Consider the following 18492-nt stretch of genomic DNA (forward strand, 5'->3'; position numbering starts at 1 on the left):
GTGTGTCCTGAGAGACACGGTGTAGCGTGGAGGTGCCACGAAGGTGACCTTAGATGATGATGGTGTTTTGAGATTGCAGGGGCGAGTTTGTGTGCCCAATGTCGATGGGATTCGAAAGTTGATCTTAGCGGAGGCCCATAGTTCTCGGTATTCTATTCACCCGGGCGCCGCGAAGATGTATCAGGACTTGCGGCAGCATTATTGGTGGCGTAGGATGAAGAAAGATATTGTTGCATATGTGGCTCGATGTTTGAACTGTCAGCAGGTTAAGTATGAGCATCAGAGGCCTGGTGGTTTGTTTCAGAGGATTGAGCTTCCCGAGTGGAAGTGGGAGAGGATTACCATGGATTTCGTTACTGGACTTCCGTTGACTCGGAAGAAGTTCGACTCGATATGGGTTATTGTTGATAGGCTGACCAAGTCAGCGCATTTCATTCCTGTGACAGTCTCCTATTCATCCGAGAGGTTAGCTGAGATCTATATCCGGGAGATTGTTCGCCTTCATGGTGTGCCGGTATCTATCATTTCGGACCGGGGTACGTAGTTTACCTCGCGTTTCTAGGTGCAGTTCAGCGAGAGTTGGGCACACGGGTTGAGTTGAGCACAGCGTTCCATCCTCAGACGGACGGCTAGTCTGAGAGGACTATTCAGATATTGGAGGATATGCTCCGAGCTTGTGTCATTGATTTTGGAGGCTCGTGGGACTAGTTTTTGCCCTCAGCAGAGTTCGCCTACAACAACAACTACCAGTCCAGCATTCAGATGGCTCCATATGAGGCGTTGTATGGTAGGCGATGTCGGTCTCCAGTGGGATGGTTTGACCCGGGAGAGCCTCGGTTATTGGGTACCGATCTAGTTCAGAAGGCCTTGGATAAGGTCAAGATCATTCAGGACAGGCTTCGTTCGGCTCAGTTGCGGCAAAAGAGTTATGCAAATCGTAAGGTTCGGGATGTAGCTTTCATGGTTGGTGAGCGGGTCTTGCTCCGAGTGTCGCCTATGAAGGGCGTGATGAGATTTGGGAAGAAGGGCAAGCTTAGCCCCAGGTTCATTGGTCCATTTGAGATTCTCGATCGTGTGGGAGAGGTGGCTTATAGGCTTGCCTTGCCGCCTAGCTTGTCAGCCGTGCATCCAGTGTTTCATGTGTCCATGCTTCGGAGGTATCACGGCGATCCAGCTCACGTATTAGATTTCAGCTCTGTCCAGTTGGACAAGGATCTGTCTTATGAGGAGGAGCCGGTAGCTATTCTAGACCGGCAGGTTCGACAGTTGAGGTCGAAGAGTTTTCCCTCAGTGCGTGTTCAGTGGAGAGGTCAGCCTCCTGAGGCATCGACCTGGGAGTCCGAGTCTGATATGCGGAGCCGTTATCCTCATCTATTTCCCGACTCAGGTACTTCTTTCTTTTGTCCGTTCGAGGACGAACGGTTGTTTTAGAGGTTGAGAATGTGACGACCCAAAGGGTCATCACCTGTTTTCTCTTTCATTCCGTGCTTCTGAGGCCTTGAAAACTTCATTTTTACTTGCCTCGATTTGCGCGCGCAGTCCGGGCACGTAGCCGGAAAGTTTATATGTTAAATTCTGTGAAAATTTTTAAAATGTGGCTTTAAAATGATTAAAGTTGACTTGGGTAAACGGACCCGGACCCGTGATTGGACGGTCTCGGAGGGTCCGTAGAAAAATATGGGACTCGGGCGTATGCCCGGAATCGAAATCCGAGGTCCCGAGCCCGAGAAATGAATTTTTTTAAAAGAAATTGTTTTTCTGAAATTAACATGGAAATTTGGAATGAAAATGGATTAGATAGTGTTGGTATCGGGGCCGTATTTTGGTTTCGGCGCCCGGTACAGGTCTTATATGTGGTTTAAGCGCTTCCTGTGAAATTTGGTCGAAATCGGACGTCGTTTGACGTGTTTCGGACCTAAATATCTAAAAATGAAAGTTTATGTAGTTTGATGAAAAAGTGTTGATTTTGAGGTTTGATTCCTCGTTTATGATGTTGTTTTGGTGATTTGATCGCACGGTTAAGTTCGTAGGATGTGGTTGAGTAGTGTGTGTAATTGGTTAGGAGCCCCGAGGGCTCGGGAGTATTTTCGGAGGTGTTCGGGGTGGTTTTGAACTTAGAAATGTTGCAGAAAATCTGCAACGGGTGCCCAGGTGAATCCTTCTCCGCGTTCGCACCCTCCCTCACGCGTTCGTGATGCTTCATTTTGTTCCTTCATCACGTTCGCATCACTAGTCCGCGTTCGCATAGAGTTATGGAACTCTGAGGGCCCAGCCTCTTTTCTTCTTCGCGTTCGCGGTGGCTGGACCGCGTTCGCGTAGGTCCCCAGCCCCTTCCCATCGCGTTCGCGTACAGGCCAACGCGTTCGCGTAGGCCAATCTCTTGAACCCCAGCCAATTCCTCCTACGTGTTCGCGCTTCACCTTCCGCGTTCGCGTTGACCAACCCTGTTTACCCTTCGCGAACGCGACACACTTCACGCGAACGCGAAGGGCAAAGTTTTGCCCAGTTATATTAAATTTCAGAACAATAGCTACGGGTTTCTTTCAAAAAAATACACGAGCTCTCTTCTCTCCCAAGCTTTAGGAAGCCATTGAAGCCCCCATTCTTCAAGACCACTTGGAATTGACTGTGTTGGAGCCAAATTCGAGGGGTAAAGCTATACTAGAGGCTTGAGTTGAGTTTGGAGTATTCGAGGTAAGTGTTTGATCTAACTTTGGCTTGAGGGAATAGGATTAGAGTATTATTTGCTAATTGCTAAATGTTGAGTATGGTGTATAGGCATGGTGACGAGTATCTATACACCGGTGTCTAGCATGACCATGAGTCTTTATTTGTGCTTAATTGGGATTCTGTAGTGACTCTTCCTTGTTAATTGATGGTTTCTATATGATATGAAGAGAATGAGAAGGAAATATGATGTGTAAACTCTTTGGAGCGTTGGCTCGATTTTTGACTTGATTAAAAAGTAAGAAATGAACGTAAGAGAAAGAAATGTGATTATTCCCTTGCCGGGACGTGTAAGTTATTGTTGTTGCTCCCTTGCCGGGATTTAACCGCTTAGTCATATTCTCCTTTGCCGGGAAACCACTTATATATTATGAAATGAGATCGTGTGGCACGCCGACCACTTATATATTATGAAATGGGATCGCGTAGCACGCCGACCACTTATATATTATGAAATGGGATCGCGTGGCACGCCGACCACTTATATATTATGAAATGGGATCGTGTGGCACGCTGACCACTTATATATTATGAAATGGGATCGTGTGGCACGCCGACCACTTATATAGATTATGAGATCTGATGTAGTTTCGTGTTTACTTCCCATAAGTTGTTTTCATCTGTATTTCCCCTAAGCATGTCCCCTCCCCGCCTAATTGGTATTTTCTGCTGTTATTTCGTTGCACTTGTATATACATATATATCTGCACAGGTTGTTTTTGGTAGGTCATGTCTAGCCTCGTCACTACTTCGCCGAGGTTAGGCCAGGCACTTACCAGCACATGGGGTCGGTTGTGCTGATGCTACACTCCGTGCATCTTTTTGCACCGATCCAGGAGCAGCTTTTGGGCCTCAGCAGTAGGATTTGATCGGGAGCCGACTTCAGTCCGGGGACTTTCGAGGTAGCCTAGCTGACGTCCGCAGTCCGTAGTCCCTTCTATGTTATTAGTTTGTTTTCCTTGTACTGAGACAAACATTGATGTACTTCTATTCAGACTTGTTTTTAGCACTCTTTAGTAGTTCGTGAGTTAATGACACCGGATCTGGGTAGAGTTGTATTTAATCTTCCGCATTTGGTTTTCAGTTATCTATGTTTTTAAGACTTCGGCTTTATGTCATTATGTTTGATTTTATGAAATGGTTGGTAATTTTTGCGAAAAGGTAGATTAAATTGGCTTGCCTAGCTCCCATTAGTAGGCGCCATCACGACTTCCGAGGGTGGGAAATCCGGGTCGTGACAAGAACTTTTAAAGTTTACTATAATTATAGAAGAATTAACCTACTATTTATACAACTTTGACTATTTTTACACCTTTTTACCCTGAAAAAAAAAACGTATCTTAGACTATACTAATAGTTAGGAATTTGTATTCAACTTTAATTCCTACAAAATTGTGTAAGAAGGGAAATGTATCTGTTTTTGTTATGAAAATCTTCTCTTGAAATATTTGCTGAAGAGCCTTTGGAAGCTTTCTCTTCCTTTCTAATAACCAAAAGATAGCAAAATAATATTCTATTGTTTAATTTGATCCTTTGAAAAATGTTCATTAACCTTTTTCTTTTATGTAAAATATCAAAACAATTTTTTTACGAAAAACAAAATATATCCTAAACGTAAATAAAAAATTGTCTTTTCAATAAGGGACGAAATTATCCTAAAAGTGTTTTTTAATTTCTTATGTAAATAAAAAAGAGTATATTGAGTGTAATTGTAGTATCTAATATAAAATGTAATCACGAAAAGTAAAAAAAAAAAAAAAAGCCCATCTATAAGTTACAAGGAAAAATAGAACATTCCTAAATTTCTTATATAAATAAAAGAAAAGTGAAAAAATGCATTCCTAAAATTCATACATAAATAAATGGGAAAAATATATTTTCAAGAAGGAATTAGATTTTGTTTCAATTGCTAAAATCTAAGATAAATAAAAGAGAAAAATATCTTTGCAACAAGCAATTGAATTGTAACTAAAAGAGAAACATACTTTATTAAAAAGAAAATTCTAGCTACTCTTGTTATGGGAATCTTTTGGGGAACACTAATCCTTATCAAACGAAATTTTAGGAGTCTTTTCTTAAACCTTTTTTTTTTTTTACTTACGTTTTGACTTTTACAGAATGTATTTACTTTGAATACAATCTAATTTCTTAGAAAGTGTCAAATTCATTTTAATTTGATGTAAGAAATAAACCATACTTACTTCTTTTTTTTATATAAAATTTTATCTAAAGTGTATCTGAATAAAAGGTAATAGACATCTACAATATATTAAAAGACAGAGATCCTCATTAAAATATTATTTGCCTTTTTACCCTTTAAAAACAGATTTCATATTAGACAAAATCGTAATTTAGTTATTTTTTTTAATATTTAGTACTTTGAAATTATTAAATTTTTTCTTATCTAAATTATGTAGGAAGTCATAATATTTAGAACTTTAACATAAATATATCTGGGAGAAATAAGAGTCATAATTTTAGGACGTTTTCTTTTTTTATATTTGCTTACGCCGTTTCCATATGAAATATGTTTGAACTCATAGATCTAAGGGGAAGATTCTATATACAGTTTGTCACTATTAAAAGAGAGACACGTATACTTAATTAAATATATATTTTTTAAATTATTAAATATAACTTTTAGATATTATACAAAAAAATCGATAAAGAGAAAAAATGTTGTTCGAGTAAGAAAATATTTATATTTTAATATTATTATAAAAGAATAAAAGCACGAACCTCTAACACAAAAATAAATAAATTATTGTTTTTACTTTTAGTTCAAAACTCAAATATATTATTTAATAATAATTACGTAATTATTAAAATTTATATATTTATTGCTATAGGGTACACGCGCCAAGCGCGTACCATAAGACTAGTTAAGTTAAAACTTGTTTAGGAAGGATAATAAAGTTTCATAGATAGTATAGGAAGGTAAAAATCCCCTAACTAATTAATTCCGGGCATTTTGGCCAAAAGTAGGATCTAATTCAATGCGCTTACATTCACTTTGCAACTAAACAAAATGTAACGGCTAAAATTACAAACCTTTTCACTATGAGTTTATTCCCAATTGACAAAGTAACGGCTAAAACTTATTGGTTTGTCCAATTCGGTGCGTTCAGATAGACAGAAAGTTACTTTCATGTCCCCGAAAGAGAAGTAGTTTTATAAAACCATTAATAGAGAAGGTTGATACGCACATCCAAGGGACTTATTAGTGAATGAAATGATCGAAAGCCTAAGGGACCCGAGTTCAGATTCAGATAACAACCATTAGGTTATTTCTTTCTTTTTTGCCTAAGCTTTGTGGTCAGAATTACTCTTGCTGGCGGAAGGTAGCAGGTATCTAGTAGAATAGTTAAAGTATGTACTAGGCTAAAAATATTAACGTCTTAAAATAAACGGAAAAACCAAATATATCCCTGTACTATCAAAAATAAGGCAAAAATCATGTACGACCACTTAAACTTGTCCCGATTTTCCTCTGGGACACATTATTTAAGGTTGTTCCGATTGAAAACTTCATGTAACACAGTTTTGTTCCAAATAAACACTTTTTTTCCTTTCTGTGCTAGAGGTTCATCACGTGTCACCAAACGCCGCTGACGTGTATTAACAGCCAATCGAAATATAAAAATTGTATTATTTTTCCACTGTGGCATTATAATTAAAATATATCCGATAAAAACAAGGCAAAAAAGCCCTAGTGTATTTCTCCTTAATGCCCGTATATCTGTAATTCCACTTAACGCCCATTTTCTTCTTCTTCCCTCTCTAACGAATTGGAAGCAAAATCGAAGAACAAATTTGAAGCAACTTTTGGTGATTCCTGGATTCTTATGCAGAAGATACTTACTGTAAGTATCAATTTCCCTCACTGATGAAAAATAACGATTCAAATATGTCTAAAAAGTTAGGGTTTTTACCTTCATGATTTGGGGATTAGGGTTTGAGAACATTCCGTTAGTTTCCTATATCCCTTTCTCGATTTCATGAAAATATGTTTAATTTCGAGCCACGTTCTTTCACTGTCTCTAATCTCTCTTTTCGATTTTATTCAGCTTTAATTCAAATGTCGGAGGAAATTATATTCACAAAAATGCACCATGGGGGCTACTTTTCTGAGATTCCTGTCCCCACTTATGTTGGTGAGAGTGAACTAGCAGGTATGTATATGGACAAGGACCACTTTTCTATTACGGAGCTGGAATTTTATACTAAAGAAATAGGGTATGCGACTGTCGAGGGCTTTTATTATCAGAATAGTGAGACCAAACAATTTCACTTGGTGGAGTCGGACCTACATCTATTAGGCTTAATAAAAGACTTAAAGCATGGAGACAACTTTGAAATATGGGTTAAACATGTTGTTGACCATGCTTTAACTCTAGATGGGGAGAGACCTACTGGCTACCTAATTGGAGAGAGTGAAACTTTGTTATTAAATAATAGAGATGGTGAGACATTTAACCTACAAGAAATTGTTGTAGAAGAGGTAGTTGAAAGTTTGGGAGGTGATTGCACTGGTCTGTTAGATATAGAAAGTCATCTTTCAGAGGTGGAGAGTAGTGATTCAGATCTGGAAGATATACCTGAAGAGGATGACTCAGATGTAGATGAGGAGTTGAGAACTCTTAGACAAGACAAAAGAAATAAAAAATAGAAGAAAAAAGCTCCTGTTACAGAAGAGATACCTGTTGGAGAGGCTGGTGGTATAGATAGAGGGTTTGAGGATATTGGGGTAGACAAGGCTACCAAATATGCAGAAAAAATTGGGGGGGGGGGGGGATGAAGAGTATATCAGTAGCTCTGAATGTTGGAGTGATGATAGCAGGGAGGAGCTAGATGCAGAAGCTGTTAGAGGAGTAGATCTACCCTCTAGGAGGAGAAGTAAAAAAGTAAGATATGATGAAGCTTGTGAGGTGGCTGTATTTGAGCTTGGTATGGTAGTTGAGAATGTAACACAGTTTAGAAAGGTTGTGGCAGATTATGCTTTTGAGTATAGGAGGCAAATTAAACTAAGGCCTAATGAGCCTCATAGGGTAAGGGCTAAGTGTAAAACAAATACATGTAAATGGTTGTTGGCTGCTTCTTTGGATAGAGACTCTGGTGATTTTAGAGTCATTAACTATCATCCTGTATATAAATGCATTCCTACTAACAAAAATAAGCTTTGCACTTCTAACCTTATTGCCAAAAAGTTCAAGGATAGGATAGTTTCCCGGCCATATATAAGGCTTTGGGAAATTCAAGAGCTAGTTAGAGACAAGTTGGGTCTTTATGTTGGTAGGATTGTGTGTCAGAGAGCAAAACATAAAGTTCTGAAGGAAAATATGGGTGATTGGAAGCTGCAATTCTCAAGGTTATGTGATTATGCAGACATCATCAAGCAAACTAATCCAGGAAGCTCATGCTGGGTTAAAATTGATAGAGAGACTGATCATGGGAAGAATTTGTTTGTATATTTCTATGTATGCTTTTAAGCCTTCAAGAAAGGATGGTTAGATGGGTGTAGGAAAATCATAGGATTTGATGGTTGTTTTCTTAAGGGAGCTTGTGGAGGTCAACTTCTTGCTGCTGTTGGAAGGAATAGAAACAATCAAATATTTCTTATTGCTTGGGCAATAGTGGATCAAGAAACAAAACATAGCTGGAGTTGGTTCTTAGGATATTTGATTGATGACTTAAATTTGGGCACTGGTGAAGGTTTGACTGTAATGTCAGATATGCAAAAGGTAATATTTCTGCTCTTCTAAACTTTCTGATTTTCTTTTAATTATATTCATCTAAACATTCTGTTATTCTTTTGATTATATTCATCTAAACTTTCTGTTCTTCTTTTGATTATATTCATCAAAACTTTCTGTTCTTCTTTTGATCATATTCTTCTAAACTTTCTAATCTTCTAAGTACTTTATTTTGTAGGGACTTGTTCCTGACATAATGAAGTTATTGCCAAATGTAGAGCAAAGAATGTGTGCTAGGCATATCTGGAGTAACTGGCATATTAAATGGAGAAGAGAAGCTAGAAGAAAGCAGTTCTGGAGATGTTCAAAAGCTAGCTTTGAAGTCAAATTTAATGAGGAGGTGGAAGCATTGAGTAAATTAGGTAAGAAGGAAATATGTGAGGATTTGTTGCATTATCCAAAGGAAACATGGTGCAGGGCCTATTTTAAAATTCATGCCAAATGTGATATTGTTGAGAACAACATGAGTGAGACTTTCAATTCTTGGATTTTAGCTGCTAGGCATAAGTCTATTATCACCATGTTAGAGGAAATTAGGCATCAACTAATTAACAGACATGTGGATATGATCAATTTTGCTAAAACATGGATTACAGATATTTCTCCTATGGCAAGAACAATACAAGAGAAAAATAAAGAGTACTCTAAGAAGTATAAAGCTATATGGAATGCACAAGTTGGTTTTGAAATTCTAGACAATGGATATAGGTTTAGGGTTCATTTGGGAAACAAGACTTGTGATTGTAGGCTATGGCAGTTAAGAGGTATTCCTTGCCCCCATGCAGTTTGTGCTTATTAAAAATTAAACTTAAATCCTGATGAGCATGTAGAGTATTGGTATAGGAATGATACATTTTTGAAGGCCTACAGTTACTATATTCAACCCATTCCCAATCTAAAGATGTGGCCTGAAAGCTCAAATCCATCAATAGAGCCTCCTCTGCCAAAGCCAATGCCAGGTAGACCTAAAAAGTGTAGAAGATAGGCTAAGGATGATCCAAAAAAGAAGTACGGAAATATATCAAAGAAGGGTGTCAAAATGACTTGTTCAAAATGCAAACAGACTGGCCACAATAGAAAAATGTGTCAAACAGGAGTAAGTTTATACATTCTATCTACATATATTTCTCACTATTCTTTTGTCTTACATGTTTTGTTGTGTGTTGTAGTCTGGAGTGGGGGATTCTTCACAGCCTAGAGAATCAAATGCCCAACCTAGCCAACCAAGCCAACCAAGCTCTGTTTGTGAAGACACTACAGCTGTTAGAAGAGTTAACCAAAGTAGGGGAGGTGCTGGGAAAGGCAGAGGAGGTGGAAGTAGAAGAGGTAATGGAAGAGGAACCCCATTTGTAAGTCCAAGAGATGCTTCATCTAGTCAGACTAAGGGTTCTAATTCTGCTGAATGTGTTGCTGCAACTGGAGGAAACAAAAGGCCTAGAACTATTGGGTTTGGTGTATACTCTGACCCTCAAACTGGAAACCAAGTGTTTAATGTATGTTCACTTCTATTTTATTTCTTCATATTGAACAATAGTTACTATATTTGGTCTACTATTAATAATTCTTTTGCCTTATTTTTTTAGCCTTGTACCTCAAGTGAGAGAGTTCTACAAGGATTCTCAACAGTGAATAGTGCCTCACCAACCAATATTGATATTGGTTTTGTTCCATGGGGCCTGAAATGGAAGGAAAAGATGCAGTCACCACCTCACAATTGCAACAAATGAAGGCCAACAAAAGGAATAAAGTGAATACTTCATCATCAACAACCAAGAAGTAGTTCTAAAAGTGAACTGTTTTAGTTTTTTGTCTATGTAATATTGAACAATATTGATGTCTAGGGATGATGTTAATTTAGGTCTTTTGTCGATGTATTGATGCTGCTAAACTTATGAAGCACTTATGCTTTTGGTACCATTTTATTGGAGTTGCAGTGTTACATTTGAGCTCAATTGAGAGTAGTTTAATAGTAATCCTTATTGGTGTATGAGCTTCTATTTATGATATTTTATTTCTCTGTATCCACTCATACCAAATCACAAGATTCCAGCGAGAATTTCAATCTTGTGTGCTTGATACAAGAAAACATTCGAAAAAGAAAAAAAGAAGAAAAAGGTAGAAAAGGTATAAAGAAAGTAAAATTAGCAGATCCTCTTGGAATGGAGTTACAAGGAAGTGAAATGGATTCCAAGATGAAGACCAACAAAATAAGCACGCTCACAGCAAAAGAGAGCTCTTTAACTGAATAATCTATAGTTCTGGGCAGAGATATCATCTATTAAAAACTGCAAAATTGATTAGCTAAAAGATTTTTGGTGTATCACAGATTCTTGCAAAAATAGTAGCAGCCTTCAAAATACCATAAATTTCTGGGAGATCAATACAAAGTTTCAATAAAAAACAACTTGTTCTACTGCTACAATACATAAGACCATTATCTAGTCCACTACGAGTTTAGCTGTGCATAAAAGTACATGGAACTACACGACCATAATCCAGACTATACATATGAAAATACAAAAAAAAACATAAGCATCTTGAATTTGGCTCTTGCCCAATCCCTCTGTTGTTCAGCCTCCTTGCAGTTCACTACTAGAGACTCCATTTGCACTTTAACATCCTTCAATTTCTGTTTTAATTTATCACTTTCTTCTTCAAGTTCTTTTACTTTCACTCTTAGTCGATCACTCATTAAATGCAACATCGCCCGACTTGGTAGTTGCTCCCTCTCCGATGGGCCCGTAGATGGACCATCAAACCATCTAAAATAATTACATCCACCATTTTCCTACCAACAAATGCATTCACATTACTGATTAATAAGAAACAAAAAGCGAAAAATTTCATAACCAATGAAACTAATTACTCACTCTTGAAATTTTACAACCATAAAATCGGCGGCCTGGGTTTGCTGAGGTGGTCGAGGTCTTCAACTTAGCATAATCACCGCAACAACATAAATCAGGGTCCTCTTCGTACACTGAATTTTGTGATATTTGAATGTTTCAAATAGGAGGAAAAATAAGAAAACAAGATAGAGAAGATTCAGCTATGAGAAAAGAAACAAGAAAATGAAACAAGATGTACACAGCAAAGGAAGAAGAGTAAAGAACAGAGGAAGAAGAGTAAAGAACAGAAGAAGAAAGAAAGAGAGAAACGGGTCTCAGATGGAGAAATTAGGGTTCTAATTTAATTTGGGAATGTATAGATCCGTTGGGCTAGTTGACGTCAACATTTTAACGTTAGGAGAGTCAACAGTCAGCAAAAATTTATCCCTTCACGCGCCCAACAGAGGTGCATTATACTTAATGTGACATGTCACGCAAAAGTATTTATTTGGAACAAATTTGTGTTACATGAAGTGTTCAATCGGAACATACATGATTTTCGCCTAAAATTAATTTAAATATACCCTCCATTTTACTATCCCTTCAATCGGAACTTTACCGTCGTAGTGTGAAACAAATATATCCCTAATTTAGATGAAATAACACGTGGCAAGCTCGAAATTAAATAACCCTTTCCTAATTTTAATACCTGATTCCCTTTACGAATCCACCGCTTTTTAGCCCATTACCCGAGCCATTCCCCCTTCATGTTTCAATTTCCTTTTCATTTTCCCATTGAAGACGAAACCCACCAACTCCACCACCCCCCTTAGGATTTCATTTTCTGTGGTGCTTAGCTCTGTTACTCCCCTTAGGATTTTCCTCATAAATTTTCATTCATATAAGTGAAGAAGTACAAGAAGAAGTTTCATAAGATTGCAATTCACATGTTCGATGCCTTGTCCTAGTAATTAGAACAAGTTTTCTCCTCTATCTCTTTCTGATCTCACCTTTTTCAAAATTTAACACATTTTTTGTTCTAGAAAGCTTTACAGAGTGAAATTTGAATGTGAGAAAACTGAAAAAAGAATTTGAACTTTGAAGGTTGTTTCTTCTTTGTATATTTGTTTCAACTCAAGTCCTTATAAAGAAAAAATGGAAAAATTGTATCATTAGAGAATAAGCTATTTTTGAGATTTTTGTTATTATTTTTGTGAATTTGCAAAGTTTTGGTTGGAGTTGTGCTATAAGATTTTGAAGGTTAACATTAAGAAATGGGTCGAAGAATTAAGGAAATAAACTAAAATAAGAGAAGGAAAGAAAGAAAAAAAATAAGAACAATAAATGAAAGATTTAGCGGAGAATGCAGGGCGTTCACTGGTGACGAGGCCGACGGATGATTTTGTTAATAGCGAGAATTGGACTAAAATCAATGGCGAGTAATCTAGGGTTTACTGTATTGAATAAGAGAGAAGAGACCCTCTTTTATTCGAACATTCTGGAGAAGAAAATGATAAAGTGTCGATATACAATATCTAACTAAACTATATAGCTGACCCGAAGTCCAGCTAAAGGAATAAGCCCAATGACTAAAGAATATAATCAGAAAAATAATTATGTTTGGGCTTAGCCTAGTACAAATAAAAATAGAAAGATAAAAACACATGACTAAGTAATTCCAACACCTCCCCCCCCCCTCCTCTTGTCAAGTTGGAGGGGATAAGAGGCTCAACTTGGAAAGAAGACCATGATGAACAGATCCAGCCAATGTCTTGGTGAAGATATCCGCAAGCTGAGTGAAGGAAGAGGTATGTAACAACTGAATGAGCCCCTCAGCAATCTTGGTTCTGACAAGATGGTAGTCCAACACAATATGTATAGTGCACTCATGAAAAACTGAATTCTTTGCAATGTGGATGGCAGCCTGGTTATCACAAAATAGGGGAACAAAAGGGCAGTTGACCCCCAAATCCAATAGCAGTCTACGTAACCAAGTAAGCTCATTAACAGCCTTACTCATAGGCCTACACTCAACTTCAATAGAAGACATGGACACAACAGGCTAATTCTTAAACTTCCAACCTACAAGACTACCACCCAACAAGATACAAGAACCTATGATAGACCTCCTGGTGTTAGGGCAGGCAATGTAGTTACTATCACAATAAGCAGTCATAGAAAGATTAGGAGTATTGTTGAAAAAGACACCAGAATAAGTAGTACCCTTCAGATATTTTAGTAAATGGAGAGCAGCCTCCAGATGTTGCAAACAAGGAGACTACATAAATTGAGATAAATGCTGGACAACAAAGGAGATATCAGGTCTGGTATTAGTAAGAAAGTTGAGCTTACCTACCAAGGACCTGTAAATCTCAGGGTTAAGGATAGGAGTTCCCTCTTTGGCTTTAAGTTTAGCAATCAAAGGGAGAGAACAGACCACAGGAGAAACAACTGAACAGTGAAACTAAAAGAGAAGATCATGAATAAACTTCTTCTGATGTAAAAGAACCCAAGAATCTGAATATGACACCTCAATGCCCAAAAAATAACTAAGTGAACCAAGATCCTTTATCTTAAGTTGATCATCAAGGAAGGAAGGACTCAAAGAAGAAATCTCAACATCATCAGTACCAGTTAGGATAATATCATCCACATAGAGTGCAAGCACCACAATAGAGTTCATAGAAACTCTAATGAAAAGAGAGTAATCATTAAGGGAATGATGATAGACTCTGGAGGAAAGAGCCTGGGACAACTTAGCATACCACTGCTTGGAGGTCTGCCTAAGCCCATAAAGGAATTTTTGAAGTCTACACACCAACTGGCCAGAAGTGGAAGGTGGAGTAACAAAATAACCAGGTGGCAACTTCATGAACACCTCCTCATCAAGGTCACCATGCAAAAAAGCATTGTTGATATCAAGTTGGAAGAGAGACCAATGCTTCTTGACAACTACGACCACCAATGTCTTAATAGTAGACATCTTCGCCACAGGGGAGAAAGTCTCATGAAATTCAATTACCTCAACTTGTGTATTACCCATGACAGCCAATCTAGCTTTATATCTATCAACACTACCATCAACTCTGTGTTTAATTTTTTACACCCACTTACAACTAATGGGCTTCTTACTAGGAGGCAATTCAACAATGGACCAAGTGCCATTGGCCTCCAAGGCTGCAAATTCAGCTCTCATGGAATCCTGCCACTTAGGAACATATGCAGCCTGAGAATACGAGGATGGCTCAAACACAGAAGAAGCACAAGTAGAAGAAGATGAGGGGACTAATAAGGAAGAGAAAGATGGAGATGGAAGTTGGCAGACATAATTAGAGAGGTCATTAGGAGGATTATGGGATCTAGAAGACTTTCTGAGAGGAGCGGCAATAGGAGGAGAAGAGAGAGAGAAGTGGTAGAGGAAGGAAGAGGAGATGGAGGAATAGGAGAAGGAGCATAGAAAGAAGCAGGAGAAGAAGGAACAAAAGCAGAAACCTGAGAAGTAGGATTGGGAGGAACAAAGAAATAATCATCAGGGGTAGAGGAAGAAGTAAAAGTGTAAGGAGTAAAAGTCAGAGAAAGGTGTGGTAAAAGGGAAGATATGTTCATGAAAAAGATTGTATAATTTGTAACCTTTCTTAGCAAAAGGATACCCCAGAAAAATACAAGGGATAGACATGGGAGCAAATTTGTCTCTACGAACCTTAGGGACAATGGCATAACAAAAACAACCAAAGGGCCTAAGATGAGCAGAAGAAGGGGACTTGCCATAAAACACTTCAAAAGGGCTTTTATTCCTCAATAAAGAAGTAGGAAATCTGTTAATGAGATAATTAGCAGTGAGAATACAATTCCCCCACAAAAAACTATAATTTGGATGAAACAACAAGGCCCTTGCAGTTTCTAGCAAATGTCTGTATTTTCTCTCTATAATACCATTTTGTTGAGGAGTATGGGGGCAGGATGTTTCGTGAATGATTCCTTTGTCTGAGAAAAATTTAGTGCATGTGGAATTAGATCCAAATTCCCAAGCATTGTCACTTCTAACAGTCTGAACATGATAATGAAAATGAGTCTCTACCATGGCAATAAAACTTTTGAGGAGATCAAAGGCATTGCTTTTGGCTCCTAGAAGGTGAGTTCAGGTTGCCTAGAGTAGTCATCTACAATAATGAGGAAATATCTAGCACCATTAGAGGTAGGTGAGTAATAAGGGCCCCAGGTATAAATGTGAACCAGCTGAAAAGGGGTTGTGGAATGAATGGTGCTGTCAGAGAAGGGAAGTCTAGTTTGCCTTGCTAGGGGACAAATAGAGCAAGGGAAAGACTATTTACTAGAAAGAGAGGAATTAATAACATGTATATTTTTCATTCTAGAGAAAGGAATGTGCTCAAGTCTAAAATGCCAAATAATATCCATTTTATTAGAAACAACATGAGCAGAATTACAATTGCGAGCATAAGAAGCACTAGAAACATCACTTGCAACAGAACTAGGAAAAGTAAGGGAAACAGTAGAAACAAAATTGGAAGAGTTAAACACAGGAATCTGCAGCTTGAACAGGCCATTGTCCAGTTTACCAAGAGTCAGTGGCTTCTTCAGAGAATGGCCCTGTAAGACACACAAAGCCTTAGTAAACGGTGCAATTCCATCAAATTTGACTGACTAATTGAAATGAGATTGTACTGAAAGATAGGGACATAAAGCACATTATGCAAAGTGAAATTATGAAACAAAGTTAGGAATCCACATTTGTGGACCTTAACCTTGTAATCATTTGGAAGAGAAACAAGACAAGGAATAACAAGAGGATGTATATTGAAAAGAAGAGACTTAAGAGAAGTCATGTGATCAGATGCACCAGAATCTATTATCCAATCAAAGAGAGTACTTTGGAAAACAAATCAGGCTTAAGCAAAACACTGTGAGTGGCCACCCTACCAGCAAAGAGTACTGAAGCCATGAATGAGTGGGATGAGTTAGGACTGACATGAGTCTGCTATAGAAGATGGATCAGTTGTGAGTACTGTTTCTTTGTCAACCTAGGAACCCCAACAAATTGCTTAGAACAATTGATTGGACCAACAACAGTAGCTAAATTAGAAAGACATTGCTGAGAAGAGGAGGAATCAACTGCCACATTTCTGAAGCCTTTCTGGCACCAAGATTCTTAGTGAATTTGAAACCTTGTGGGAAATCATGAAGCGTATAACATTTCTCAATATTATGACAAGGTTTCGTACAGTATTTACAAGTGCTGAGGACTTCTGAGAATTAAAGCTCACCCTGAGAGCATATGGTTGTTTAGAGACCCCAGCATTAAAGGAGGCAAATTCTGAAGAGAAGTGAGAAGTAGCAGAGACTTGCCTCTGTTTCTCATCACTCCAAAGGATATTGTACACGGTGTCAATGGAAGGGATATGCTTTATCATGGGTATGTTTCTCCTAACTTGCACATATGTATCATTGAGTCCCATGAGAAATTGATAAACCCTCTGTTCTGCCTCATACTTAACACTACCACCACAGGTACACCTATTATCTGAACTAGCAGATAGGGAAGCAAGCTCATCCCAGAGTTGCTTAATCTTATTGAAGTATACAGCTATGTCAAGAGAACCCTAAGAGCTATGATATCTCTTTTTCAATTCAAAAATCGTTGCCCCATTAGCTTGCACTTACCTAGCCTCAAGCTCCTTCCAGATATCTTTTACATACCCAGAATACACAACAGTGCGGTGAATATCCTTAGTAACAGAGTTGGCAAACCATGCAACAACCAGGCCATTGCATCTTTGCCATTGGCAAAGAAGAGGAGAACCTTCAGGAGGTCTCTCAGAGGTCCCATGAATAAAATCCGGTTTGTTCCTAACGGACAAAGCGACTAGGATAGACATATGCCAACTCCCATAGCAGGATCCATCAAAAGGCTCAGTAACTAAGGAGGACCCCAACAAGTCAGAGGGATGTACATACAGAGGATGACATGGATGTGTGTAATCATCAGGGTGGAAAGGAAGACGAGAACTCGGAGTCCCATGATCAAAGGAAGAGGAATTATCAGAAGTAGAAGACGAGGAGGTTCCAGATGTGACAACCATTAATCAAACACTTGAGAAAATAGCTAGTCTTAGAGAAAAAAATGAGCTTTACCCACAAGAGTGAGAAAATTCCCTAAAACATGCAATCGATAGGAAAATAAGGAAAGAGTGTACCAAGTTCTTCACCGAAAGAGGACGGCCTTGGAAACAAGCCAGAAATCCATCAAAATATTTAAGAGATCTCACAAATAAGAAAACCTTAACCGAAAATTGAGTGAAATGGGTACTTGAGATTGAAGCCAAAATCCTCACAATCCAAGCTCGGAAACTTCAATGGAAACTCGCAAGCTAAAACAGAAACCTTCAGGCGTGACGAACTCTACAAAGCGAAAATCTTCGACGATCGGATAATTTAATGAAACCCGTCGAGGTTACCATCGGAGGATAGAGAATCACGAGCATCACGAGATTCCTTGCTCTGATACCATGTTAGTAGCATAAATTGGACTGAAATCGATGGCAACTAATCTAGGGTTTACTATAATGAAGAAGGGAGAAGAGAACCTCTTTTATCGAACATTCTGGAAAAGAAAATGATAAACTGTTAAAGTATAATGTCTAACTAAACTATATAGCTGACCCGGAAGTCCATCTAAAGGAATAAGCCCAATGACTAAAGAATGAACAATCACAAAAATAATTATCTTTTGGCTCAGCCCAGTACAAATAAAAATAGAAAGTTATCAACCCATGAATAAGTAATTCCAACAAATTTTGAACGAGTCTACCTTACCCTCATTCTCCTTAATTACACATATCTGTAAGTCTTCAACTCTTTGAGTTTTTATTTTCTAATTTGGGGATGGGTTATTTGATTCTCAGCTTGCCACGTGTCCCTCCGTTTAAATTAGGGGTGTATTTGTGTCATAGTATAACGATAAGGTCTTAATTAGACGGATAGTAAAACAAAAGATATATTTAAACTATTTTTAATAGTACATGGACATATGTGATCATTTTTTGTAAAATAAAAACATAAGAAGAAAAGAAATCTGAAACACAAAGACAGTTCATGCTAGTTAAGGATCTACTATCAGATATCCAGAAAGCATTATATTTACAAGAACTAGTACCCATTACGTTAAT

General features: G+C 38.0%; 1 protein-coding gene and 1 long non-coding RNA gene across 4 annotated transcripts; one reads left to right on the forward strand and one right to left on the reverse strand.

Annotated features, from left to right (window-relative positions):
• The first annotated feature begins 6444 nt into the window (after positions 1-6444).
• LOC109219671 lies at positions 6445-10470 on the forward strand. Of its 3 annotated transcripts, XR_002066969.1 has the most exons (6): positions 6445-6590; positions 6795-6899; positions 8283-8468; positions 8659-8842; positions 9650-9973; positions 10064-10470. XR_002066969.1 is itself a non-coding variant. In XM_019384147.1 (3 exons), the coding sequence occupies exons 1-3, from the start codon at positions 9520-9522 to the stop codon at positions 10205-10207; spliced, it is 525 nt and encodes a 174-aa protein (XP_019239692.1). In that variant the 5' UTR covers positions 8849-9519; the 3' UTR covers positions 10208-10470. The 3 variants fall into 3 exon arrangements, 1 of the variants encoding a protein (XP_019239692.1); XR_002066968.1 differs by having other exon boundaries at positions 6795-8468; XM_019384147.1 differs by lacking the exons at positions 6445-6590; positions 6795-6899; positions 8283-8468; positions 8659-8842 and adding an exon at positions 8849-9576.
• A 307-nt stretch (positions 10471-10777) lies between these two features.
• Positions 10778-12792, reverse strand: LOC109219672. The gene is made up of 2 exons (XR_002066970.1): positions 11351-12792; positions 10778-11268 (listed from the first exon to the last, which is right to left on the reverse strand). It is a non-coding gene; the product is annotated as an uncharacterized LOC109219672 (long non-coding RNA).
• Positions 12793-18492: the final 5700 nt, after the last annotated feature.

Source organism: Nicotiana attenuata, unplaced genomic scaffold (assembly GCF_001879085.1).
Source record: "Nicotiana attenuata strain UT unplaced genomic scaffold, NIATTr2, whole genome shotgun sequence".
Lineage (NCBI taxonomy): Eukaryota > Viridiplantae > Streptophyta > Magnoliopsida > Solanales > Solanaceae > Nicotiana > Nicotiana attenuata.